The sequence below is a fragment of the Bufo bufo genome, chromosome 3 (assembly GCF_905171765.1).
Source record: "Bufo bufo chromosome 3, aBufBuf1.1, whole genome shotgun sequence".
In the NCBI taxonomy this organism is placed as follows: domain Eukaryota; kingdom Metazoa; phylum Chordata; class Amphibia; order Anura; family Bufonidae; genus Bufo; species Bufo bufo.
Window position 1 is genome coordinate 571,881,033 of NC_053391.1, and position 27,045 is coordinate 571,908,077.

The 27,045-nt window shown below is 41.8% G+C and overlaps 1 protein-coding gene across 2 annotated transcripts in view; it reads right to left on the reverse strand.

The window, feature by feature from the left end:
- Positions 1-27,045, reverse strand: part of STAT6 (signal transducer and activator of transcription 6) — a 294,170-nt gene that overhangs the window by 71,878 nt on the left and 195,247 nt on the right. For both annotated transcript variants that reach the window (XM_040425717.1, XM_040425718.1), the window contains exon 13: positions 22,562-22,768. In XM_040425717.1, coding sequence (XP_040281651.1) covers positions 22,562-22,768 — 207 coding nt within the window. The remainder of the gene's footprint in view (positions 1-22,561; positions 22,769-27,045) is intronic.

Genomic DNA, 27,045 nt, shown 5'->3' on the forward strand with positions numbered 1-27,045 from the left:
TTCCTTGTTCCCTCCCTCTGTGTCACGTATGTGATAGTCACGCCGACCGTGATAACATGATCTACTGTCCAGGAACTATGATCGGTGTTGCCTGCATGAACAACAGGTTCACCCGATGAACAAGCGCTTTTTATTCGTTCATCGGGTGATCAGTAGCACATTTATATGGGCAGATTGTCAGGAATGAGCGGTCATTCCTGATAATCTGCCCGATAATTGGCTCATGAAAATCCACCTTAAGACGCTTCTGACATTGTCTCTGGGTCAGGAGTGGCTTGACACAAGGAATACGACAGTTGTAGCCCATGTCCCAGATACATCTGTGTGTGGTGGCTCTTGAAGCACTGACTCCAACCGCAGTCCCCTCCTTGTGAACCTCACCCAAATTCTTGAAGGGCCTTTTCTTTACAATCATTTCAAGGCTGCGGTTATCCCTGTTGCTTCTGCATCTTTTTCTACCACACTTTTTCCTTCCACTCAACCTATTAATATGCTTTGATACAGCACTGGGAAAAGCCAGCTTTTTTAGCAGTGACTTTTTGTAGCTTACCCTCATTATGGAGGGTGTCAATGCCAAGTCAGCAGTCTTCCCCAAACCTTTGCTGATGTTTTCTATTGATTAGCTGATTAGAGTGTGACATCATGAGTCTACAATATTGAACTTTTTCACAATATTCAAATTTTCTGAGATGTAACATAAATGTCCAGAGGGAACAACCCTTTTAATGGTATATTTTTCTATATCAAGTAGATGTAAAAATTATGGAACCACTCAAGGTGGAGGAAAATGTTGACTAATCATAAAATAAATCCCAGTTAGCACTTTGTTGCTTTTTCTCAGACTTTAATGATGTCCTAAATTCTTGAGGTATGGACTTCACAATATATAACGATATTCTACGTCAAATTAGTTAAGCATTCTCAAACTACAGTTGACAAATAGTGATGAGCGGCAGGGGTCATATTCGAATTTGTGATATTTCACAAATATTTTGTAGAATATTCATCATATATTTTCAAATTCGCATATTCGTTATATTCAACTTTTTTTTTTTTTTTTAAGCAAAAATCGGGAAGGTTATGATCGCATAATATGCCAATATTAGACGCTCAATACAGGTGTGGGTCAAAAACGAATATATATGAGTCATTGGCCCACAAGCAACTTAAGCAGAGAGTAATCATGACTTCAGATGAAAAAAAAATGACGAATTTTCAAAATAACGAATATATAGCACTATATTTAATATAGTGCAATTTATTTGTTTTTTAGAATATTCGTCATTTTTTTCCATCTGAAGTGAACAAAAGATTCCTACCTGCTTCTTGCTTGTGGGCCAATGACGTCATTGGCCAACAAGCAAGAAGCAGGGAGGAATCATGTGTTCAGATGGAAAAAATGACGAATAATTGATAAAACAAATACCGTATTTTTCGCTTTATAAGATGCACCTGTTTATAAGACGCACCTAGGTTTTTGAGGAGGAAAATTAGAAAATAAATATTTTTAACCAAAAGGTGTGCTTTTGGTGGGTTTTAAACTAATGGTGGTCTGTGGATGACACTATTATGGGTGATCTGTGGATGACACTTCTATGGAGGGGATCTGTGGATGACGCACTGTTATGAGGGATCTATGGATGACACTTATGTGATTATACCCCCATCATCCTAGAGAATACACTGATGTACTGTAGGTACTGTACATTGGTGTATTCTCAAGGATGAGGGGAGTTATAGTCAGATTAAATAGAAACACTATCCAGGGATCTGTAATTGGCATGTGTTTATATTAAATATGACTATAACCCCCCTCATCCATAGAAATCCACTCATATACTGCAGCACATGCGTGGATTCCTATGGATGAGGGGGGTTATAGTCATATTTAATATAAACACATGCCAATTACAGAACAGTCCCTGGACAGTGTTTATATTAAATATGACTATAACCCCCCCTCATCCATAGGAATCCACTCATATACTGCAGTATCTGGGTGGATACCTATGGATGAGGGGGGAAGGAAGGGGGGGGGTTGTAGTCATAGACACATTTGCAGTCATTTTTATATTGCCCTGAGCTCCACTCACCCGGGGACTGGGTACACAAAACCGCTGTACACAGCAGGAGCAGAGCTGGGTACAGCGGGAAATTGGAAGGAAGCTGATGGAGGTGAGGGCAGCACCACTGCGCTCACCACTAATTAGCAGGACTAAAGAAGTGCGGGCTGGCGGCAGCAGAGCGCATTCATTGAAGCTGCCAGCCCGCCCAACGGTTCATTCCCCTTCTCCTGGTATGGAGATTTCAGAGACTTCCACTTCTGTTTTACCTCTTCTACCTCTTGAATCAGTAACTCTGGGCTTGTCTCCTCCGTTTTGACAATGTCCGCTTGAATTCAGGAAGGAAGCTCAGGACTTGCAGCTGGCTGCACAGCATCTAATGCTTTCTGCGTCGCTCCATGGAATCATCCACCAGGACTTTGGCTGGGATCTCGCCATCACCTTCTTCTTTACACCGCACGTCCAGACAAGTAGTTCGGGAGCAGGAAGCAGTGACAGGATGGCGGAGGGTTTTTGGATTCCCTCTCTAACCGCCCTTGTCTGGAGTCTGGACGTGCGGCGTAAAGAAGGTGATGCGAGATCCCAGCCAGTCCTGGTGGATGATTCCATGGAGCGACGCAGAAAGCATTAGATGCTGTGCAGCCAGCTGCAAGTCCTGAGCTTCTTTCCTGAATTCATACAAGAAACGGACATTATCAAAAGGGAGGAGACAAGCCCAGAGTTACTGATTCAAGAGGTAAAACAGAAGTGGAAGTCTCTGAAATCTCCAGACCAGGAGAAAATTCAGTTCAGTTTACTATAATAGCGGGCGGGCTGGCAGCAGCGGAGCACAATAAGTAAAGCCGCCGGCCCGACAATCCCTGGTGCAGTCTTGTAAAGGAAGCGGCAGAAGCCTTTAGTGAAGCCGCCAGCCCGCCCAACAGTTTAATGGCAGGCTCAGGAGTTGTTAGTGAGAGCTCCTGAGCCACCTAATTTTAGTTCTATTCGTTTTATAAGACGCAGTGACTTTTCCCCTCCACTTTGGAGGGAAAAAAAGTGCGTCTTATAAAACGAAAAATACGTTATATAGCACTATATTCTAAATATTCTCGAATTCTAAAAGTGCCGATATTCACGATTAAAATTCGTTATTCGAATATTCGCGCTCAACACTATTGACAAATCAATTTTTTATTTATTTCCAATTTTCCACCATAAATTTTAAGGATTAAGATCCGGACTGTTTGCTGACCATGTCATTGAGGTGATATGACTTTTCCAAACAAAAGCTTTAAAAGGGAATCTGCCACCAGTTTTCTGCTGCTAGGTTCTAACAGCTCCAGCTCATGCCAACAAGTCCCCATATGCATGAGCTCATGGATTTCCCCACCCACTTGCCTCTGATTGACAGTTTTTTCCATATCAATCAGCAACAGGTGGGCGGGGAGAGCCACAAGCTCATGAATATGGGGACTAATTAGGCATCTGTTCAAGCTGTTTAGAAAGATTTTAGAAAAATGGGTCAATTAAAGAAGGTGACCCTGCATTTTGCTAAGGGGATTTGTAACTAGTTTATGTTACCCTTACTTAGGACACCATAAAACTACTGACAGATTCCCTTTAACACTCTGTAGCATGATGTATAAATCGTCCTGAAAAATAACATCATTACCAAGCCTATTTTCTATTGATTACATGAGAAAAATGCTCTATGTACTGTACATTGTCTGTTGAGGTAATGACTGCCATCTACGCTGATCTTTAACTTGGTATGTTACACTGTATCATAAAAAAAATGGGAAAACTAGTTGTTTTCTTTAGACAATCTTCCTTATGTATTCTACTAAAACACCTCCAGACAAAAGTTCAAGAATCATTTCCTTGGGCAAAACAGATTCTAGAATCATCATTGAATATCCATTTTACCCAATCATGCACACTCCGTAATTGACTCTTTTTAGCCTACTATAGTGCTTTTGTCCCACTGATACCTCCTTATCTTCTGCTTAGGTGTTAGTGCTGGATTTTGTTTGGCTATTCTTTATGTACAGTAAATCCTATTTCACTCACAGATTTCTAATAGCTCTGTCGCAAACTCCTTTAGTGTTTATTTTTGTTCACATTCTGTTTTCAGGGCATATTGCTGTGAGTTTTCCATCCTGACAATTTGACGTCCTTCTTGGTCTACTCACATTTTGCTTTTATAACCTTACCATTCTTTAATACTACCAAATTTTGCACACGATTGAATGGCAACAACCAGCATCTTTTGCCACACTCCATGTTGGCTTTTCATCGTGAAGGAGTTTTATAATCTTTTCTATTGTTTCAGTTGACAATTCTCTTGTTGAGGTCAAGTTTTCTTTCAGTTAGTCAAGCCCAACAGTTCAGGAAGGGCTATAAGCACACCCTATTAACTGCAGACTAATTTGCATTTTTAGATTTTTGTCAGTATTTGTTTTAGAAATGCAAATTACAAGGTTATTCCATAAAGTCTGGTTTTATTTGATCTTGAAAACACATGCCATTAAATATAATAATTTGCTTGCATTTATTTGAGACATGTTTCAAGGAGACGGAGTGTTCAACTATTAAACAAACAATAGGGCAAATTTACTAAAGACTGGTGTTTCATATGCCAGTCTTAGTAAAAAAATAAATAAAAAGTTCACCAGTTAAGGGTTTACACAGATCTCATAGGACCTCATAGTAAAACTTAGTATGGGCTCCCCTACTCCACCTAGTTTCCCAGTATGCGTGCAGCAATCACTCCCAGGCAATTCGTATTTTTATATTAAACGAAAGTCATTTAGAAAAAATTTTAATAAAAGAAATCGCTCTCAATCTCACCCACTTTATCCTACTTCTATGTTGGGAAGAGTGGGATTGAGGATTCATAAAATTGGCTCAATGTTGTTATTTTACAGCAGAAAACTGGAAAAAAAAAAACAATAATGAATCTGTTAATTTTCTTCTACAAAGCTGGATGCCTGCAGAAACCACTAAGGGGAGCTCAGTGCATAGAAATTTATACAGTTACCATTTACTGGAATGAAAGCTGAAATAATCTCTTTGCATTGAGTTCCCCCTAGTGTTATGCAGTGTTTTCTTGTCCAGAAAAGAAGAAGTTCAGCGCCAGCTCCCCTACCCTCGGGCCCCGTACCAGTTACGTGGATTGAAGGTAAACCACTGCCGCTGGGCTAAGACACGTCACTTAATAATTTTCACGTATAAAATATATATTCAGTATATATATATATATATATATACAGTACAGACCAAAAGTTTGGACACACCTTCTCATTCAAAGAGTTTTCTTTATTTTCATGACTATGAAAACTATGAATTAACACATGTGGAATTATATACATAACAAACAAGTGTGAAACAACTGAAAATATGTCATATTCTAGGTTCTTCAAAGTAGCCACCTTTTGCTTTGAATACTGCTTTGCACACTCTTGGCGTTCTTTTGATGAGCTTCAAGAGGTAGTCCCCTGAAATGGTCTTCCAACAGTCTTGAAGGAGTTCCCAGAGATGCTTAGCACTTGTTGGCCCTTTTGCCTTCACTCTGCAGTCCAGCTCACCCCAAACCATCTCGGTTGGGTTCAGGTCCGGTGACTGTGGAGGCCAGGTCATCTGGCACAGCACCCCATCACTCTCCTTCATTCATGGTCAAATAGCCCTTACTTTAAAAGTTTTCCCAATTTTTCGGCTGACTGACTGACCTTCATTTCTTAAAGTAATGATGGCCACTCGTTTTTCTTTACTTAGCTGCTTTTTTCTTGCCATAATACAAATTCTAACAGTCTATTCAGTAGGACTATCAGCTGTGTATCCACCTGACTTCTCCTCAACGCCACTGATGGTCCCAACCCCATTTATAAGGCAAGAAATCCCACTTATTAAACCTGACAGGGCACACCTGTGAAGTGAAAACCATTTCAGGGGACTACCTCTTGAAGCTCATCAAGAGAATGCCAAGAGTGTGCAAAGCAGTAATCAAAGCAAAAGGTGGCTACTTTGAAGAACCTAGAATATTACATATTTTCAGTTGTTTCACACTTGTTTGTTATGTATATAATTACACATGTGTTAATTCATAGTTTTGATGCCTTCAGTGTGAATCTACAATTTCATAGTCATGAAAATAAAGAAAACTCTTTGAATGAGAAGGTGTGTCCAAACTTTTGGTCTGTACTGTATATACACTCACCTAAAGAATTATTAGGAACACCTGTTCTATTTCTCATTAATGCAATTATCTAGTAAACCAATCACATGGCAGTTGCTTCAATGCATTTAGGGGGGTGGTCCTGGCCAAGACAATCTCCTGAACTCCAAACTGAATGTCAGAATGGGAAAGAAAGGTGATTTAAGCAATTTTGAGCGTGGCATGGTTGTTGGTGCCAGACGGGCCAGTCTGAGTATTTCACAATCTGCTCAGTTACTGGGCAGTTTTCACGCACAACCATTTCTAGGGTTTGCAAAGAATGGTGTGAAAAGGGAAAAACATCCAGTATGCAGCAGTCCTGTGGGCAAAAATGCCTTGTGGATGCTAGAGGTCAGAGGAGAATGGGCCGACTGATTCAAGCTGATAGAAGAGCAACATTGACTGAAATAACCACTCGTTACAACCGAGGTATGCAGCAAAGCATTTGTGAAGCCACAACACGCACAACCTTGAGGCGGATGGGCTACAACAGCAGAAGACCACACCGGGTACCACTTATCTCCACTACAAATAGGAAAAAGAGGCTACAATTTGCACGAACTCACTAAAATTGGACTGTTGAAGACTGGAAAAATGTTGCCTGGTCTGATGAGTCTCGATTTCTGTTGAGACATTCAAATGGTAGAGTCCGAATTTGGCGTAAACAGAATGAGAACATGTATCCATCCTCTGATGGCTACTTCCAGCAGGATAATGCACCATGTCACAAAGCTCGAATCATTTTAAATTGGTTTCTTGAACATGACAATAAGTTTACTGTACTAAAATGGCCCCCACAGTCACCAGATCTCAACCCAATAGAGCATCTTTGGGATGTGGTGGAACGGGAGCTTCGTGCCCTGGATGGTCATCCCTCAAATCTCCATCAACTGCAAGATGCTATCCTATCAATATGGGCCAACATTTCTAAAGAATGCTATCAGCACCTTGTTGAATCAATGCCACGTAGAATTAAGGCAGTTCTGAAGGCAAAAGGGGGTCCAACACCGTATTAATGTGGTGTTCCTAATAATTCTTTAGGTGAGTGTATATACTGTATATATAAAAGTTGCAAAATTTGTGGGCAAAATGCAGTTTGCTTAAATATTTGCAACTTTAGTACGTGGTCAATTTTGATAAAGGTGTCCCATTGTTTTGTGTTACATCTGTGTTTTTTGCATTTGCTATGAAGTTTATAAGCTGAGTGAACATCTTAAAAGCATAGCGTGGTGATTCCATCATTTTTGCCAGGGGTTGTATATGTCAGAAGTTACTTTTGGTTCTTACAGACACAATTGATCGATTGCAACTTCTACCTCTGCACCTTAATAGCTACAACCCTGCTTAATACATTCTTGAAGCCTTACATGTTCTATGTTTCAATAAGGGACATAGCTATAGGCCGGGAGAAGGACTGAAAGATTTTATTGCCAGGGCCCACTCAAAGGTATTATACAATTACATTATATACATTGACAGTATATACCAGGGATGCTCAACCTGCGGCCCTCCAGCTGTTGCAAAAAAAAAACTCCCAGCATGCCTGAATAGCTTACAGGTATTAGCCTATGGCAGGGCATGGTGGGAGTTGTAGTTTTACAACAGCTGGAGGGCGGCAGGTTGAGCATCCGTGTTATACCGTATACCATGACATGTAGAATACACGTCTAGTCCACAAACGGAGTGGCTACCTGGCCTAGCCTGAAAGACCGATCTTGACTAGCCGGAGGAGTGAGGTTTGCATGGGAGGAGAGCATACCTGGGGGAAAGGGGCTGTTCGAAAATTCGCTGTGAGACCCAGTTAGTTCTAAATATGCCACTGGATTCAATGGATGGTAATGCAATATGTGGTCAGTCTGTGGAAAACTTTCGCAAATCTGGGCATACATGTGTAAGTTTATGTGTAATATTTCATCATGCTTTGGTTTTGATTTTCTGGGTTTAATAGCTCTTCATTTCTTTTCAGTTGCTTTAATTACTTTCACGCAGTTTTATTTGCACATCAGCAGGAAAACATGTCTAGGCATACTATTATTATCCTCATTAGAGATGGCCTTGCGGTTCGCCCGGCGGTCGTTTCACGGCAAGCTTTGCGTGTTCGCGATTTGCTGAACATGCGAAGATATGGAGAAATTCGCGCCCGCCATATTCTTTTACATTATGAAGAACTTTGACCCATGACACATCCATCAGGTGGTACAAGACAGCCAAATGAGACATTCCAGCACATGGACATACCCCCTACCTTATAAATAAACCTGATCTGGCCGCCATTTTACATTCAGTGTTTTGCCAGTGTAGGGAGAGGTTGCTGTGTGGAGCAGGGACAGGCTGTTAGGGACACCAAACGCTAGCTAATAGGGCCACAAAAGTCATTTTAAGGACTAGTATAGGTGTGCTATTTATATGTGTGATAAACACAGGGGTGCAATATACTTATACTTTTATAATGAGTGAAAAACACATAGATCTATATAGTGATCACCTGGAAGTCAGGGGCCTTGGGGCTAGGGGCTTACTAGGGCCATTTTTATATAGGGTAAGGTTCCGGACGGGGTCGCTCTTATCAGGGCTGGTGGTCTGTGGTTAGGCTATCGGGGCCAAAATAGCACCCCACTGTCGGTCAATATCAGGGACAGTTCTTTGCCCACCCTGTCCTTCAATACCACATTATCAACTAGCCCAGGGATAGATGGTTTTTGCTTTCCCTCCAGGATTCATGGATGTGCACTGGAACCCCCCGAAATGTGGAAGGACATATGGTTTCTGATTTGGTGCCGCCAAGCACCTGATTTAGTGCCGCCGAGCACTTGTTATTGCCTACCACATCTATGCTTTTTGCTTAAAGGGCTTCTGCACTTTGTTTTAACTGATGATCTATCCTCTGGATAGATCATCAGCATCTGATCGGCGGGGGTCCGACACCCAGGACCCCCGCCGATTAGCTATTTGAGAAGGCAGCGGCGCTTCAGTAGCGCCGCAGCCTTCTCGCTGTTTACCGCCGGCCCAGTGACGTCTAGTATCAGATAGCGTGGGCGGGGCTAAGCTCTGTTCACTTGAATGGAGCTTAGCCCCGCCCACGCTGGTTGATACTAGTCGTGATGTCACTGGGCCAGTGGTAAACAGTGAGAAGGCCGTGCCGCTGCTGGAGCGCCGCTGCCTTCTCAAACAGCTGATCGGCGGGGGTCCTGGATATCGGACCCCCGCCGATCAGATGCTGATGAGATCATCAGTTAAAACAAAGTGCAGAACCCCTTTAACTTTAATAATTTAATTTATTTTCATTTTGAGGGATATCTTTTCCTTTCACATGTCCGCAAAATGGGTCCGCATCCGTTCCGCAATTTTGCGGAACGGGTGCAGACCCATTCATGTTAAATAGGGTTGGAATGTGCTGTCCGCATTTGCGGATCCGCACTTCCGCATCTGTGCTTCCTTTTCCGCAAAAAAATCGAACATGACCTATTCTTGTCCGCAATTGCAGACAAGATTAGGCATTTTCTATTATAGTGCCAGCGATGTGCGGTCCACAAATTGCGGAATGCACATTGCCGGTGTCCGTGTTTTACGGATCCGCAAAACACTTACGGACGTGTGAATGGACCCTCATAGTAAAATTATTAAAGGTTACGTTTTATCTTTATGTATATTCTAATGGATTGCCTTCCTTGTACAATGCTGCGATACTGCAGGTATATAGAGGGACAAGCATTATTGGAACAAATCATTTCTACTGGTGTGATATACCAGTCGCCCCCCAAAAAAACTGATTGAAGCGGGGTGTTATATACCAATATACTTTCTTTATAGTGCATTTGGGTACTGTATAGTGCATTTGCGCATGTGCGTACGTGAAATTATATTGCGCATTGAAAAAAATTATAAATGGAGATCGCAAATTCGAATAATACATCTGGTATGTCACTGTCCATGTTCTGGGATTATTTGTGCACTTCTAGTAATTATTTCTTGGCTGCAAATATGAGCTGAAGGTTTTCCAGGTTCGCCTGCCATTAAAATGAATGGGACACGCCGCGAACTTGCGGTTCGCGAACATTTGATCGCGTTCGCGAACCGTCCCGGCAGATGTTCGTCCATCACTAATCCTCATTCCTGATCTCTGGCAGGAAACTAAGGAAACTAGGATGTTTACCCAGCGGTAAAAACATATTTTATATAGACTATGCTTCTTTAGAAATATTAAACACTTGCTGTACAGTCTACTAGCATTTATCCACAGTATAACAGCATATAAAGATGCTCTTCATAACTTAAAAATTTAAGGCCTATCCTTAGAATAGGCCATGAATATCAAATCAGTGGTGATCTAACCAGTGTCGCCAGGGGGGGCCAGAGGGGGCCACGGCCCCACCTACATCACGCTGTGCCCCCCATGTGCCCCCCCAACTAAAATGCCCCCCCAACTGAGCGGCTGCAGCCGGGCACAGGGAGATGAGCGCTTCCATTGCGCTCATCTCCATAGTCATCTGCCTGTGTTGCGGCGGGGCAGGGAAGGGAGAGGCGTGACCCTTCCCCTTCCTCTGATAGGCTACAGGCACTAGGCCGACAGCCTATCAGAGGCCGGCGCAGGCGGCGCCTGAGCCATACAGCGCGGGACACAGGCCGGAAGAGGCCTGCATCGCTGACATGGAGGTAAGTATAAGTGTTTTGTTTTTTTTTACAATAATTTTACAGGCACATTAGGGGGGCTCTTGTTACTGGCACATTGGGGGGGCTTATTACTGGCACATGATGGGGGGCTTATTACTGGCACATGATGGGGGCTTATTACTAGCACATGATGGGGGCTTATTACTGGCACATGATGGGGGGCTTATTACTGGCACATGATGGGGGGCTTATTACTGGCACATGATGGGGGGGCTTATTACTGGCACATGATGGGGGGGCTTATTACTGGCACATGATGGGGGGCTTATTACTGGCACATGATGGGGGGGCTTATTACTGGCACATGATGGGGGGCTTATTACTGGCACATTGGGGGGCTCTTATTACTGGCACGTGATGGGGGGCTGGGCTCTTATTACTGGCACATTGGGGGGCTCTTGTTACTGGCACGTGATTGGGGGCACTTATTACTGGCACGTTATTGGGGGCACTTATTACTGGCACGTTATTGGGGGCACTTATTACTGGCACATTATTGGTGGGCACTATAGGGGCATCTACTGAGGCCACAAAGAAGGGGTATTTTATATAGGGGGCTCTGTACAGTAGCATTTTATACTGGGACACATTATGGTGGGTACTATGGGGAAGGGGGGAGAGGAGTACTATGGAGTCATCAACAGGGGCACTAAGAAGGAGTATTTTATACTTGCAAATTATGGGGGACACTGAGGGCATCTACTGGGGCATGATATATGGGGCATTTTATACTGGTACATTATGGGGGGCACTAGGAGGAAGGGGGGAGAGGAGCACTATGGGGGCATTTACTGGGGGCACTATATAGGGGTATTTTATACTGGCACACTATGGGGGCACTATGGGAACATTAGCTCAACTGGAGGCATTACAAGGGGGTCTTTTTTGCACTGTCACATTATAAGAAGGATAATTTCTACTGGGGGGGCATAATGGTGGGCTTTATTACTCCCCCATGGTATGATCCCCTAGTAGCAGCACCAGTCTCTCCCTGCTCTGCTATCCCTCTGCCCCTTCTCCAAATCCTTATTATGAAATCTTTCTCATTAGGATAAAACACAACATCAGCTCCACCGAGCCCCCCAGCCAAAGTGTTGAAGTGGTGTGCGAGATCCCAAAGGGTCAAGCCAAGTAATTGTAAGTTTTCATGTGAAATATGTTTGTTATACACATATAGCATACAAGGTTAAAATAGGTGGCTCACCTGGTTTTAACCATGTATCGCGTGATCAAAGTCTATCTGATTCACCCAATCAGTAGATTAAGTTCTAAAATATGATGCATAGACGAGCACTCCTCATCTGTTCTTATGCAGAAATATTTATTGGTTAAAAAATATATATAAAATATTTTAAAAGGGAATATATAGAAAAGAGGGTAACAGATAGCGTATGCAGTTACTTATTTAAGATTTCCACAGAAGCATAGAATAATGTGAACTTGATCGCATAAATATAATTGTGTACAAAAAAGTGCATGTGTAGTAAAGAGATATCAATAATTTGATCAAAATAGAATTATATAGATGAAAAAATAAAAAATATAGAAATAAAAATAACAATAAAAAATAAATAACAATAAAAAATAAATAATTAAAAATAAAAATAACAGTTGTTGAATTCTTGATAGTAGAAGATCTGAAAGTAAATAAGTGCAAAAAATATAAAGTTTATATCATTGTGATTTAAATAGTACAGTGTCTTCTCTTATAGAGTTATATTCTCCTTTCCTCTATGGAGTGATTCTATTCCTTGTGCACGTTAGTGTCAGGGCCGTCTTTAATATTGATTGGACCCTGGGCAAAAATTTACTTGGGCCCCCTGGATCCCGCCTTCCCACACCCTAGCATGCAATCACTGCCTCCACCACAACACACACACACAAAAAATCCACACACCTGGTAGAGTACAATGATATAAATACTTTCAGTTCTGAAGACTCCAGCGGCTCAGGATCAGTGCTCTGGGCAGCTGGGCTCAGGCTGGAAGTGGGCACCGCTTTGCAGGAAGGAGACCGGGGCTCGGTTCACCCTAGCGTTACAGTGCACCCCAGAGTATGCAGTATAGCACCCTATAGTATAGAGCAACCCACAGTATGCAGTGTAGCACCCTATAGTATACAGCACCCCACACTATGCAGTATAGCACCCCACACCATACAGTATACAACACCTCACAGTATACAGTAGAGCAGTATAGCACCCCACAATATACAGCACCTCACAGTATACAGCACCCCAAACTATACACTATACAGCCCCCCATACTATACAGTACAGCAGTATAGCACTCCACAATATACAGCACCCACAGTATACAGCACCTCACGGTATACAGCACCCCAAAATATACAGAATACCGCACCTCACAGTATACAGCACCCCAAACTATACACTATACAGCACCCCACACTATACAGCCCCCCACACTATACAGTACAGCAGTATAGCACTCCACAATATACAGCACCCACAGTATACAGCACCTCACGGTATACAGAACCCCAAACTATACAGAATACCGCACCTCACAGTATACAGCACCCCAAACTATACACTATACAGCACCCCACACTATACAGCCCCCCACACTATACAGTACAGCAGTATAGCACTCCACAATATACAGCACCCACAGTATACAGCACCTCACGGTATACAGCACCCCAAACTATACAGAATACCGCACCTCACAGTATACAGTACCCCACAATATACAGCACCCCAAAATATACAGCCCCCACAGTATAAAGCACTCCACAATATACAGTATACAGCACCCCCATCGTATACAGTAGAGCAGTATAGCACCCCACTAAAGAGTAGCTTAGAGTATATTAGCATTACAGCCCCTGTCACCTTTTCCTGATGTAATCTTCTCAAAAAAAGCTCCACAATTATGGGAAACTTCTCCTGCAGCAACACTCCTGGTAGACAGGACCTGTGATGACCTCATAGCCATGTGACCAGTAATATTGCTAGGTTACTGGTCACATGGTGATGATGTCATCTAAGGTCCTAGAAAATCACAGCTCTCACAGTACGCTGCCTGGAGTGCCGGCAGGCAGGCATGGCATAGCAGCACCCCCCTGTGTAGCTGATAGCCTGATACTCGGGGCAGTGGCTAGCAGGGCTCAAGAGGCAGCTGCCTTGGGCACCCCAGGAGCAACCGGGCCTGGGGCAGCTGCCCCTTTTGCCCCTTGTTAAAGACGGCCCTGGTTAGTGTTGCTAATAGTCATAAATACTGTGCAATACGAATGCTATTTATGACTATTAGCAACACTAACGTGCACAAGGAATAGAATCACTCCACAGAGGAAAGGAGAATATTTATATTGTTATTGTTATTTTTTATTTTTTTATTTTTTATTGTAATTTTTATTTCTATATTTTTTATTTTTTCATCTATAAAATTCTATTTTTATCAAATTATTGATATCTCTTTACTACACATGCACTTTTTTGTACACAATTATATTTATGCGATCAAGTTCACATTATTCTATGCTTCTGTGAAAATCTTAAATAAGTAACTGCATACGCTATCTGTTACCCTCTTTTCTATATATTGGATGACACTGTTATAGGGAGGGGGATCTGTGGATGCCACTGTTATGGAGGGGGAAATGGGGATGACACTGTCATAGGGTGGATCTGTGGATGACACATATAACATAAGATGCTATATACGGTATGTGTCCTCCACAGATCCCCCCCATAGCAGTGTCATCCACAGATCCCCCTCCCTATAAAAGTGTCATCCACAGGCAACTAGGACATGTTGAAATCTGAGTGATTTTTTTTTTTTTAACCCCTTAAGGACATATGACGTGTTTCCCGTGTCCGTAAGGATACATGACGTACCAGTACGTCATGTGTTGTTCCGATCACCGCCGCCCGGAAAAGGTTAACAGTCAGGGGGGGGGCTGCTGTGCCTTTGCAGCCCCCAGACAGGATGGGGTCACAGAGGAAGGGAGCCCCCCTCCTTTCCCTTCCCCATCTGCTCAGTTGTGGCCACAACTGAGCAGACGGGGAAGGTTCCCATGGCAACAGGACGCCTTCTCAGGCATCCTGCTGTCCATGGTGCTGAACAGATCTGTGCTAAAGGCATAGATCTGTTCAGACAAAGTGTAAGTAAAATACAGTACAATACACTATATAGTGTACTGTACTGTATTATACAGACATCAGACCAAAAAAAAAAAGTAAAAAAGTAAAGATAAAAAAAACACATTTATCACTGAATAAAAATTAAAAAAATAAAATACACTACACATATTAGGTATCGCCGGGTCCGTAACGACCTGATCTATAAAACGGTCATGTTACGTTCCCCGCACGGTGAACGCCATAAAATAAAAAAATAAAAACTATGAGGAAATTGAAATTTTGCCCACCTTACTTCCCAAAAAAGGTAATAAAAGTGATCAAAAAGTCGCATGTACGCCAAAATAGTACCAATCATCTCATCCCGCAAAAATCATACCCTACCCAAGATAATTGCCCAAAAACTGAAAAAACTATGGCTCTTAGACTATGGAAACACTAAAACATGATTTATTTTGTGTCAAAAATGAAAATATTGTGTAAAACTTACATAAATAAAACACATATTAGGTATCTCCACGTCCGTATCGACCGGCTCTATAAAAATATCACATGACCTAACCCCTCAGGTGACCACCGTAAAAAATAAAAAATAAAAACAAAATCATTGTGTAAAACTTACATAAATAAAATAATTGTATACATATTAGGTATCGCCGCTTCCGTAACAACCTTCTCTATAAAAATACCACATGATCTAACCTGTCAGATGAATGTTGTAAATAACAAAAAAAAAAACGCTGCCAAAAAAGCTATTTCTTGCTACCTTGCCTCACAAAAAGTGTAATATAGAGCAACCAAAAATCATATGTACCCTAAACTAGTACCAACAAAACTGCCACCCTATCCCGTAGTCTCTAAAATGGGGTCACTTTTTTTGAGTTTCTACTCTAGGGGTGCATCAGGGGGGCTTCAAATGGGACATGGTGTCAAAAAAAACAGTCCAGCAAAATCTGCCTTCCAAAAACCGTATGGCATTCCTTTCCTTCTGCGCCCTGCCGTGTGCCCGTACAGCAGTTTACGACCACATATGGGGTGTTTCTGTAAACTATAGAATCAGAGCCATAAATATTGAGTTTTGTTTGGCTGTTAACCCTTGCTTTGTAACTGGAAAAAATAAAATAAAATGGAAAATCTGCAAAAAAAGTGAAATTTTGAAATTGTATCTCTATTTTCCATTAAATCTTGTGCAACACCTAAAGGGTTAACAAAGTTTGTAAAATCAGTTTTGAATACCTTGAGGGTGTAGTTTCTTAGATGGGGTCACTTTTATGGAGTTTCTACTCTAGGTGTGCATCAGGGGGGCTTCAAATGGGACATGGTGTAAATAAACCAGTCCAGCAAAATCTGCCTTCCAAAAACCATACGGCGCACCTTTCCCTCTACGCCCTACTGTGTGCCAGTACAGTAGTTTACGGCCACATATGGGGTGTTTTTGCAAACTACAGAATCGACGCAATAAATATAGCATTTTGTTTGGCTGTTAACCCTTGCTTTGTTACTGGAAAAAATTGATTAAAATGGAAAATTTGCCCAAAAATCTAAATTCAGAAATTTTATCACCATTTGCCATTAACTCTTGTGGAACACCTAAAGGATTAACAATGTTTGTAAAATCAGTTTTGAATACCTTGAGGGGTGTAGTTTCTAGAATGGGGTTAATTTTTTGGTGGTTTCTATTATGTAAGCCTCACAAAGTGACTTCAGATTTGACGTCTAAACGTCTAAGCCTTGTAACATCCCCCAAAAATAAAATATCATTCCCAAATTGATCCAAACATGAAGTAGACATATGGGGAATGTAAAGTAATAACTATTTTTGTAGGTATTACTATGTATTATAGAAGTAGAGAAATTGAAACTTGGAAATTTGCAATTTTGTACAAATTTTTGGTAAATTTGGTATTTTTTTTATAAATAAAAATGAAATTTTTTTTACTTCATTTTACCAGTGTCATGAAGTACAATATGTGATGAAAAAACAATCTCAGAATGGCCTGGATAAGTCAAAGTGTTTTAAAGTTATCACCACTTGAAGTGACACTGGTCAGATTTGCAAAAAATTGCCTGGTCCTTAAGGTGAAATAAGGCTGTGTCCTCAAGGGGTTAAACCACAGACAGCAGGACTTTTCTTCCCTGTTGCTGTTTTAGGTATTGGGTAAAGTATCGCAGCATTTCTAAGCATACTTGTGTAAATGTATCGTTGTTATAGCTGCCCCCCTACTTTTGTCCTGGCCCCCAGTGTGCCCCCCCCAAAATTTGAAAGCTAGAGACGCCACTGGATCTAACTCACATCACCCCTGCTGATTAGCTGAGAGTACGTATGTAGCTGGTTGCTACACTGCCCTGAATATTGTAGGCTTAGGTAAGTCCAAAGAGAGGCAGTATACTAGTGTTAGGGACCCATCTGCGGAAGCCACCTTGACGCCTGGTAGATGGGCCCGACACATGTTTGATCAAATATGTGCGCTAAGAGCTTCCATTAACTCATTTATAGTCGGTATTGTACCACTTTTATTTAGAATGACCCCCGATTCTTAGCTCTATTTTTTGTATGTACAGTATAATGGTGTGCAGCCATTTTATTTTTTATAATCATGTTTGCTGCATGGATAGGCACCTGTGATTCTGAAGGTTCTAGTCTAAATTCTCTTGTAGTATAATTTGCTTATGTAGTAGCCTGGAGCATGTATAGTTTGAAGTCTGGACATTTATGAACATTTGCCCTGTTTCCTCTATGCAAATCATCAGCTCCTTACTTTATTTCACTTTAAACTATTAACTTGCATTGACCTATACTGTGTAATACTGTATAACTGCATTTTATATGTTTGCTGTGATATATATCCTGTTCATTTGCACTGTATTTGCACAGCACTGTGGAAAGGGTTAATGAACTAAGAGACTTTCCTTTCTAGCTAATAATGAGAAGCTGGTAATTTTCCACAGCTACCATCAGGTTTAAAGAAGAGCATGTTTTGGAGGGAAAAAAAACCATACTTGTTTACCACCAAAACCAGACAGACTGACCTTTTGAATATCTGGTTTAGCTATACTGTTATGTCTAAAAACCTGTTTGTCTTGAAAAACAGTTGTGTCATTGCCATTGAGTATCATTGAAGCTCTAATGCAAATCTATAAGACGGGAGTTGTAACATTGTAATTGTTTGTGCTGAGTTTCTCCACTCCTCCCCTCCCACTAGAAGGTTCTAGTTCAGCTAGAAACTGTACATAAGGAGAGCAGTCAGAGCCCCTAGTGTTCTGCAGTTAGGGAACAGTGCTTAGAAGAGGAGACTCTGCCAGACTACTGAGTGACCAGAAGAAGACACTGAGACGAGGATACTCTGCCACAGACCCTACATCACTAGCCTTTGGCCAGGGTACCAGCCTTATAAGAGAGAGAGAGGGACAGCTAACTCAGGCCTTTCCTTAGCATCAAACCCTTTGTCTGCCAGGGAGGAGACTGGAGAAGCCAGCCCAATGCCTTGCCTGTATTGTTTTGTTCCTGAATTCCTCCAGTAAAGAATCATACTGGTTTACTGCAGACCCTGATTCTCTGGACTTATTTTCCATTGGGGTACACCCCATCCCTTCCAGACAGCAGCAATGCGTGGTGACACCTCGATGGTGTCCGGGGGACCCAGCAGTGAGTTGGGGCCACCCCAAACCTGACCACTGCACTTATAAACATACAAAGAATAAAACAAATAGCTTTAAGGGATAGCAGGGTGGAGGGGGACAAAAATACACCCCACCTGTCCACAGGGTGGGTATGGTACTGCAGCTCTGTTCCATTTACTTCCATGGAGCTGAGCTGTAAGGGCTCTTTCACACGAGCAAGTTTTCCTTTCGCATTTGATGCGTGTATCAATTTCCACACGTCATTTGTGCATATAAGAAAAATCGCAGCAAGTACTATATTGTGCATTTCTCTTCCAGCCCTGACCACATAGAAGTGAATGGGGCTTGTGTTAAAAAAGGATGGCATCCAGGTGCAATGCTTTTTTCACCAATGGTAGCTGCAGATGTAGATTGTTATTGTTCAGTTTTTCTTCACGTGCATGAAAAACACATGCAATCAAGACAGAAAAAAACGCACACAGACTGAAAGCATTCACCAAAAAAACTGATTGAGCTTGCGTGCAGAACCATCAGTTTGCTCCTGAACAGATCCTGACACAATCCATATCACTTGTGTGAAAGAGGCCTAATACTAAGAAACCCTTGTAATCCTTAAATGCTTTACATTTCTGTTGGATTATGAGTCCATATGCAATGTTTTCCTTGAAGAAATATTTTATTAACAAAGATTTCTAAAGCTATGACAAGTACCAACATTTTGAACAGTGATCAGGCATCCTGTAGTGAATACTAGAAGACCTGAATAAAGTAATGCTGCTATCTCCTGCTATTCCTGGAAATACAGTAAATGTTCTTACAAGTGGAATTGGCAGAGAAACTGAATGATATGTGGCTGACTTGGTAGCAAGATACTACTATCAAAGCTGAAGGTGCCCATACACAAGAGTAAAATCGACTGAACCCACCAATTTTGGCTGAATATTTCATGTGTATGAGGGTGTGCTGACTCCCCCATGACAGATGATGTTGAGGTAGAGGTGAGATGATCAATTCTGAAATTGGAAAGAGAGAAAGAGAGAGACATTTCCAGGCAATCACGTATCTGTCTCCAAATTGGACCAGAATAAAATGTTGTGAAATTTCTTCATTTTTAGTCAAGGGTAAGACGTATCGGCCAATTGTTCTCAAGGGAGATAATTTGCTGCCAGAGGTGACTGGCAGTGTCTTAGGCTACGTGCACATATGCAGCAGAAGTTCCGTCAGGAGTCTAGCAGATTTCATAAAAATGGAAGAAATGCCACTTCATGCAGCAATATTTCATCTGGCAAAATGCCAGTACTCATGCTGGAAACAGAAGACCCATTATAGTGAATGGGATCCAGTGGGCACTGGTGGTGTTGGACATATGCTGGATCTGGTGATGCACAGAATACCGGAAACCAGGCACATCTAGCCTTAGTCCCTTTTCCCCATTAAGAGTACACATACCTGCTTAACAAGCATATACAGTATGTGTATGGGGGAGTTGAGAAGATTATGTACATGTACACTAAATGAGCTTTTGGCCACAAGCTACTGAAGATGTATTGGTAGATGTATGACTTCCAAAATTTTTATTTAAGCTAAGTTTGGATGCATCAATGGGAGAACAGATAAGAAAAAAAAAAAGCATTGAGTCTTAAAGGGGTTTTCCAGCATTGTGGACCTTTTTAACTAGCTCATGGCGGTTGTGCTACCTCTTGAGCAGGGAGTATGAAGGAAGGATAGGAGTGGTAGTCAGACACCTTTGGTGGCAGCTTAGGTGTCTGGCTATTTTGTAATTTCATCTGTAGATCTCTAAAAAAGAAAGCCATTTAAAAAATTGTATTGTAAAAATGACAAAAAGCGCAGCACAATACAGACATTTTTTTTTAAACAAGGGCAAAAAAACAAAGGATGGCTATGGCACAAAAACACCAGCAACTGAGTCAAAATAACTCCCAAGAGCATGCTGCGATAAAAAAAATGCTATAGATGCAAGAAAAAAAAAAAGAGGAATCAAAAACACAGTAAATCAGTAAACAGAGGCTTAAAAATGCATGTTTCTATAGACTTATAGGTAACCCATGGAATTGGTATTTCTGACCAGAAAAAAATCCAAAATGCATGAAAAATGCATGTAAAAAAACACAGCAAAAACCTCAAGATCCAGTTACTGTGTGTCTGAATCCACCCTAATGGTGCATAACATAATTTGTTTGATTTTGCCTGAACAAGTGCCTACAAAAGCAATGCTGTGTCACAAAAAACATATTGAACTCTTACATCTCAGGAATGGAGACTAGGACGCGATCGAATTAATAGAAACGGCAGCTCCCAACAATCCAATGTTTAGTTTTACCCCGTTTCTTTACACTGGATCCAAGCAAGAATACCTTATAACTGTTTCATGACCAATCATTTGGTTAATAGTAACAATACCAAAGAAAAATTAATTAATGAATTTTCGAATAAGTGATCTATACAAATCTAACCATATGGGAATTATGTGGGTGATAGATGTGTGCAGCGCTTGCCGGCGAGGGGGTCCTTGACCATTCAGTCTGGTGTATGAGACATGTAACAGTGCTAACGTTCTTGAGAAGATAACCGATGTATATTGATGCATATTTCATTTATTCTAGATGACTTTGGATGAGCTTGATGAACCTTTGTCTATGTACTGGATGGAGCCGCCCAATGACCTTGAATACATGAACGTGAAAGTGACCATTGTGTGGAGACTTGCAGGACTGCGACTGATGACCTGGATTGGTAGCATGATGCACACTGTGTCTATGGATTTATAACAGTGGTTTAATCTGTATGGATGATGTGTGTTATTCCACTTGTCACACACTTGGGATCTGGTGGAGTTATACACACATCAGTGCTATAGGTGTAGGTAGATGGGAGGTGTGTCCCATTGTAACCACACACAATCAGGGTGTAATGGTGGTGGCCATTGTGGATTAAGCAATCGCTCTGTGCGTATTAGCATAGTTTTGAATGCCTTCCCTTTGGGCCAGTTCCATGCACCCAGAGGTACGCTGTTATTTTGATCGTGTGCACATGTATGCTCCCTGGCGTCAATGCGATCGTCCGCATGTCTTTACACTGTTTACATCACTATGGTTACTGAACACACCCTCGTGTGCGATGCGTCTGACGCTGAGTCACATGCCCTGGCCTCCCTCCCCTCGCAGCTGTTGCTCTTACGGTACGCTCCAATGGATGACGCTGCGGTCCATGGAGTTATTACGTGGGTGTGCGGCGTCGTCGGGGGCGTGGCCAGAGGCGTCTGGCTCGGCGCATGCGCACCGTCAACGAGGGGACGCCAATGCCGGCCGGTTCTAAGTGTCCATGTGTGGTGAGCTCCGTCCTGTTGTTTTTAATTTGTGATAAGGTACAGCTGTACCAATAACCGATGTTTTTAACCCCCTATGCACTTAACACTTCCTGCACAGTGTTCACTATGTGTAATCACGTACTAAATAGATATATATTCTATTTAATTGTAATGGAGGCACAGAAATACATTTTTATGTATTATCCTTGATACTATTATGATCACTTATGTAACTTTTGTATGCTCCTAATATGAGTAGGTTTATAATGTTTATCATGCACTTATGTCATGTGATGATATGGTTAAAGATCATGTGACTAGATTGGAGACACGCCTAACCACAGATTGTAATTGATTTGTATTGAACTGTGGGTATATATACCTTGTCATATGCACTGTTATGTAGCTTGATAAAGGCCTTATTGAGCAGGCCGAAACGTTGCTTGAATGAAGTTTGGGGTCCTCACCCATTCACTCTATGCTGGAAGTGTTGCCTCATCATTCGTTTGATACAAATCTAACCATATAAATCTATATTTTAATAAAAGCCAACATTTTGACATTTTACTGTAATTTATTACCTTGTTAAACTGAGTCCAGGACACAGTGCGTTCTTTTAGATCATCATAGCTAAGACAGCTGTCTCCAAAGATTTTCTGAGCAAGGAACCAGAAGTGATCAGCTGACAGTTCATGTTTTGTTCCCACCTCAGAAGTGAATTTCATATTTAGGGTGGAACACATCTTTCTCCATGGCACTTTCTCTTCTACATAGAAGGGACGTCTTAACTGTATAAAGGCACAAACAGGCAAAAAATTAGCTATATATAATCAGAATTCAGGTAATGTCCGGAGTCAGTACAAGTTGATTAATCTGATGGGTGATCAACTTATATAGATGATTTGCGAAAGATAGTTACTTGCCTGTAACGGGCTGACTTGCGGAGTCCTTCCTGATCTTCCTGGTACTTGTACTGGAGGATAACTGTGGTAGCTCGATCTTCAGGTTTCCTCTGCGGATCCCTAAGGAAGAAATTCACTAATTTCGAAACGCGTTGGAGGTGTTTTGGTTCGAGTAGGGATCCATCCCTAGTGTGACATCACACGGAAGCAACGTCCTCGTGGATCACCAGCCTGGGTTTCCCTCGCGCGCACGAGGAAACCTGAAGATCGAGCTACCACAGTTATCCTCCAGTACAAGTACCAGGAAGATCAGGAAGGACTCCGCAAGTCAGCCCGTTAAAGGGAAGTGACTATCTTTTGCAAATCATCTATATAAGTTGATCACCCATCAGATTAATCAACTTGTACTGACTCCGGACATTACTTTAATCTGTAACAGTGGACACAGTAGCGGACATCATTTATTGTGCTACATATTAAGACATTTATTATTATTTAACACTGCATAGTCAGCGCGGTCTATCCATTACGTCATTCTTTGATTCACTTTTTCTAGGGTTTAGGCAATTTATTCCCTATTATAGACCAGCAGCGACACACTCTTTTGAGTGTCATTCAGTGCACTTCATACTACACCCTGTTTTATTGAGTAAGGCAGCGCGGGTTTCCTTTGACTGTTTTATAATCAGAATTCACAAATCATGTAATCAGGCTTGAATTATGAACTACAATAAAATAAGATTTCAAGCTACTCGTACTATATTATAAATCCACTAATACAAAATCATCCAAAGCAGTATATATTCTAGTCCTAAAGGTACAACAGCTATATCTATTAACTATTTATGTCTACAAGATGCTGTATAGTGACCAACGCTCAACACACCTGCACACTGATCTTCTTCCATCATATTGTACAAAGTTGATATGCCTCTTTAGACCTATACTGTTTCCCACCTAAAGTCCTAATGCACATGACCTAAAATGATTTCTCTATGAGGAAACAAACATGGCGTGCTCTATCACATGCTGTATGTACAGAGCTTTTGTTCCCATTCTCTGTACTAGGGAGCCATATGGCCATTACCCTGTGAGTGCAAGCTCTCAGCACATGGGTGTACTGTGTGCATGAGACCTTATAGTATTTAATCTGGCTGTAAAAAAAATATTCAACCTGACATAGGCTGCATAGGCTTAAAAAAGTGACAAACATTTTTTTTTATAGAACAGTTTGCTGAAATCTGTTGTCTACGTCATAGCAGAAATCACAGAGAAAGGATAAAAAACAAAGATAAAAACATCCTGCACGATATGATAAATAAATATGCAGATGTCCATGGCTACATTTATGAAAAAATAAAAAATAAATCACAGAAAACAGGTAATAACACAATAGATGCAAAACCCTCACTCAGCCAATATACAGTATTTTGATCAAAACACATCTGTGCCCCCCTACCCGCACCAAGGTGGTCTCAGTCAGGCAGGTCCCACTTTAAACCTATCTATGCCAGTCTTAGTCCATATATAATGCTTGCATCTATTGTGTTGGTGCATTATTATCTGTCTACATCATAGGTCTCACAAAGTGAACCACTCACTAACAAGGAGGGCACAGGATATGAAATTTGCCATCCACTCTAAAGGCTGATGGTTGCATCTTTCAAAATAAAACACTAAAGGGAGTCATTTATCATTTGAGATAGTTTTCATGTCCCTTTTAAGTCTGGTTAAGGCTACTTTCACATCTGCGGCACGGAGATCTAGCCGCCTGATCTGGCAGAGAATGCCGGGATTCCACCTGACACAAACCAAAGAGTGAAGTGGTTTGTGTCCACCCAATTTTCTGCGTATAGTTAATGGGGCTGGCGGGCATTCCATTTGCATCTGGCAGTGCCTGATCTGGAGAATTCCGGCAGGCTGTTCTCTGCCATAACAGCCTGCTGGAATCCATGCTGCAGATGTAAAAGTGTCGCATTTGCCATGGAAATGTGGCAAATGCCATGACTTGCAACTTTTTTATGCCACTAAACTGGCATATCTGATTTCATAAATGACCCCCTAAATTTCTATTTCTAACATTTCCCCACCCAGCGGTTTTAAACGTCTTAAAAAATGTCACATTGAACATGCATTCCTATGTCTACGACAACAGTTTTATAGAGCAGGAAGAGCTGGGTAGATTGCTATTTTTGTCAGATAGCTTTGTGGCCATCGACACTATACCCAGTTACCACCATGATGAGTCAGTATGAGAGAGGGCAAAAAACGTTTAGGATGTATTAACCAGCATAGGGAATAGGTTCTAGCCCCGAATCCAGGAGTCGCTCTTGTCAGGGCGGTTACTCCACTTTTGCCCAGGGTAGGGCTTAGGACCTGTTCACCATCTGCCAATGTAGGGAGAATTAGGGTATTAACAGACTTAGGGGGCATATTTATTAAGACCGGTGTTTTAGACGCCGGTCTTAATAAAGGGCCATAGCTGAAGGGGCGGCGAAGTTATGAAGGGGCATCAGCCTCGCCATACCTTTGGCGCATGCAGCGCCAGTTCTAAATGTAAGCCAGCTACTGAGCTGTCTCACATTTAGACCATTTTCTACGTCTAAAACAGGCGTAGAAAATAATTAATGAGATGGGCCTGCCGGCCCCTCCCCTTTCCCGCCCATGCCACGGCCACAATTTTAGACCTGGCGTGAGCAGGGAAAAGTCACAGATAGCGGCACAACTAACTGTTGCACCACAATTTGACCCTGAAATATGCGTAATTTAGGCGTATTTCAGAATAGTAAATGACCCCTTTACCCTTTAGACCCTGGACGAGATTATGTCACATATACAGAACGGGCTTCCTCTGAGTCCCAACAGCTTATTTGCAATATATTCTTATTGGAATTAAACAACTATATAAATATTTTTTAATACATATCTACTCAAACTTATATTTTACTTTTTAAGCTTGATCATTCTAGATATGTATAAGGGGAGAGACCAGCTATTAGCATACAGTAAAAATTATCTTTTTTGAACATATCGTTTGATAGTTTTGTGGTAAAAAAGATACCGTATAACTTGAATTTTTAAATTTTAATTCCTAGTCATTCTGGGCTTAAAGGGAATCTGTCAGCAAATTTGTACCTATAAAACTGGCTGACCTGTTACATGTGCGCTTGACAGCTGAAGGCATCTGTGTTGGCCCCATGTTCATATGTGCTGACATTGCTAAGAATTTTTTTTAAATATATGTAAATTAACCTGTAGGAGCAACGAGGGCGTTGCCATTACACCCAGAGGCTCTGCTCTCTCTGTAACTGCCACGCCCTCCTAACTTTAATTAGCAGCAGTGGTGTGGGGGGTTGCCCTAGGTGCCAGCTGTCAGGGGAATATCAAATGCAATGAGTACTTACATCAATACAGATGAAAGCTCTCCTTAATAGAGCACCGAGGAGCTGGCGGTCCTTTCAGTTAACGACTACTCAGCTCCCAGCACTCCTTCCCTCCTCCAGGATGGCGCTCTGAATGGTGATGCAGGGAGATGTTTACTCCTTGCTTCACGATTCAGCCCTGCAAGCACAGAGCCCACTGCCGGACTGTGTAGGTGCGAGCCAGGGAATCTGACTGTGCACTACACCCACACAGTGCTGCAGCCTGCAGGAGTGCTGAAGGTGGTGTGATCCTCAGGAACCGGAAAGGGTGAGTAGTTACAGTTATTTTTTTTTATTTTTATTAACACTGAAGGGCACAGAGAGGACATTACTACTATGAAGGGGGCACAAAGAGGGCATTACTACTATGAAGGGGCACAGAGAGGGCATTACTACTGTGAAGGGGGCACAGTGTCACGAGGTTGTCATGACCTATCGCTGACCCTGTTGTACCTGGGGTCAGAAGGTCGCAACAGGTGGGTGTGCACTCAGTTTCTCAAGAGATCACTCCATGACCAAGTGGTGAGAATAGATTCTGGTCCAGGCTTTCCTGCTTAGGTTTGCGATCCTTTCCGTTTAGGAATCTGTAGCTTTTCCTTTCAGCTGTTCTCTGTCAGCCACTCCCAGGTACTATATATTCTCCCTTTCTGCTTTCATTGTTGCTTTCCAGATCTTCTATTCTGACCTCAGGTGGATTGGGACAACTGTTGCTGTTAGATCTCTGGTTCTCTTCTGTTGTTG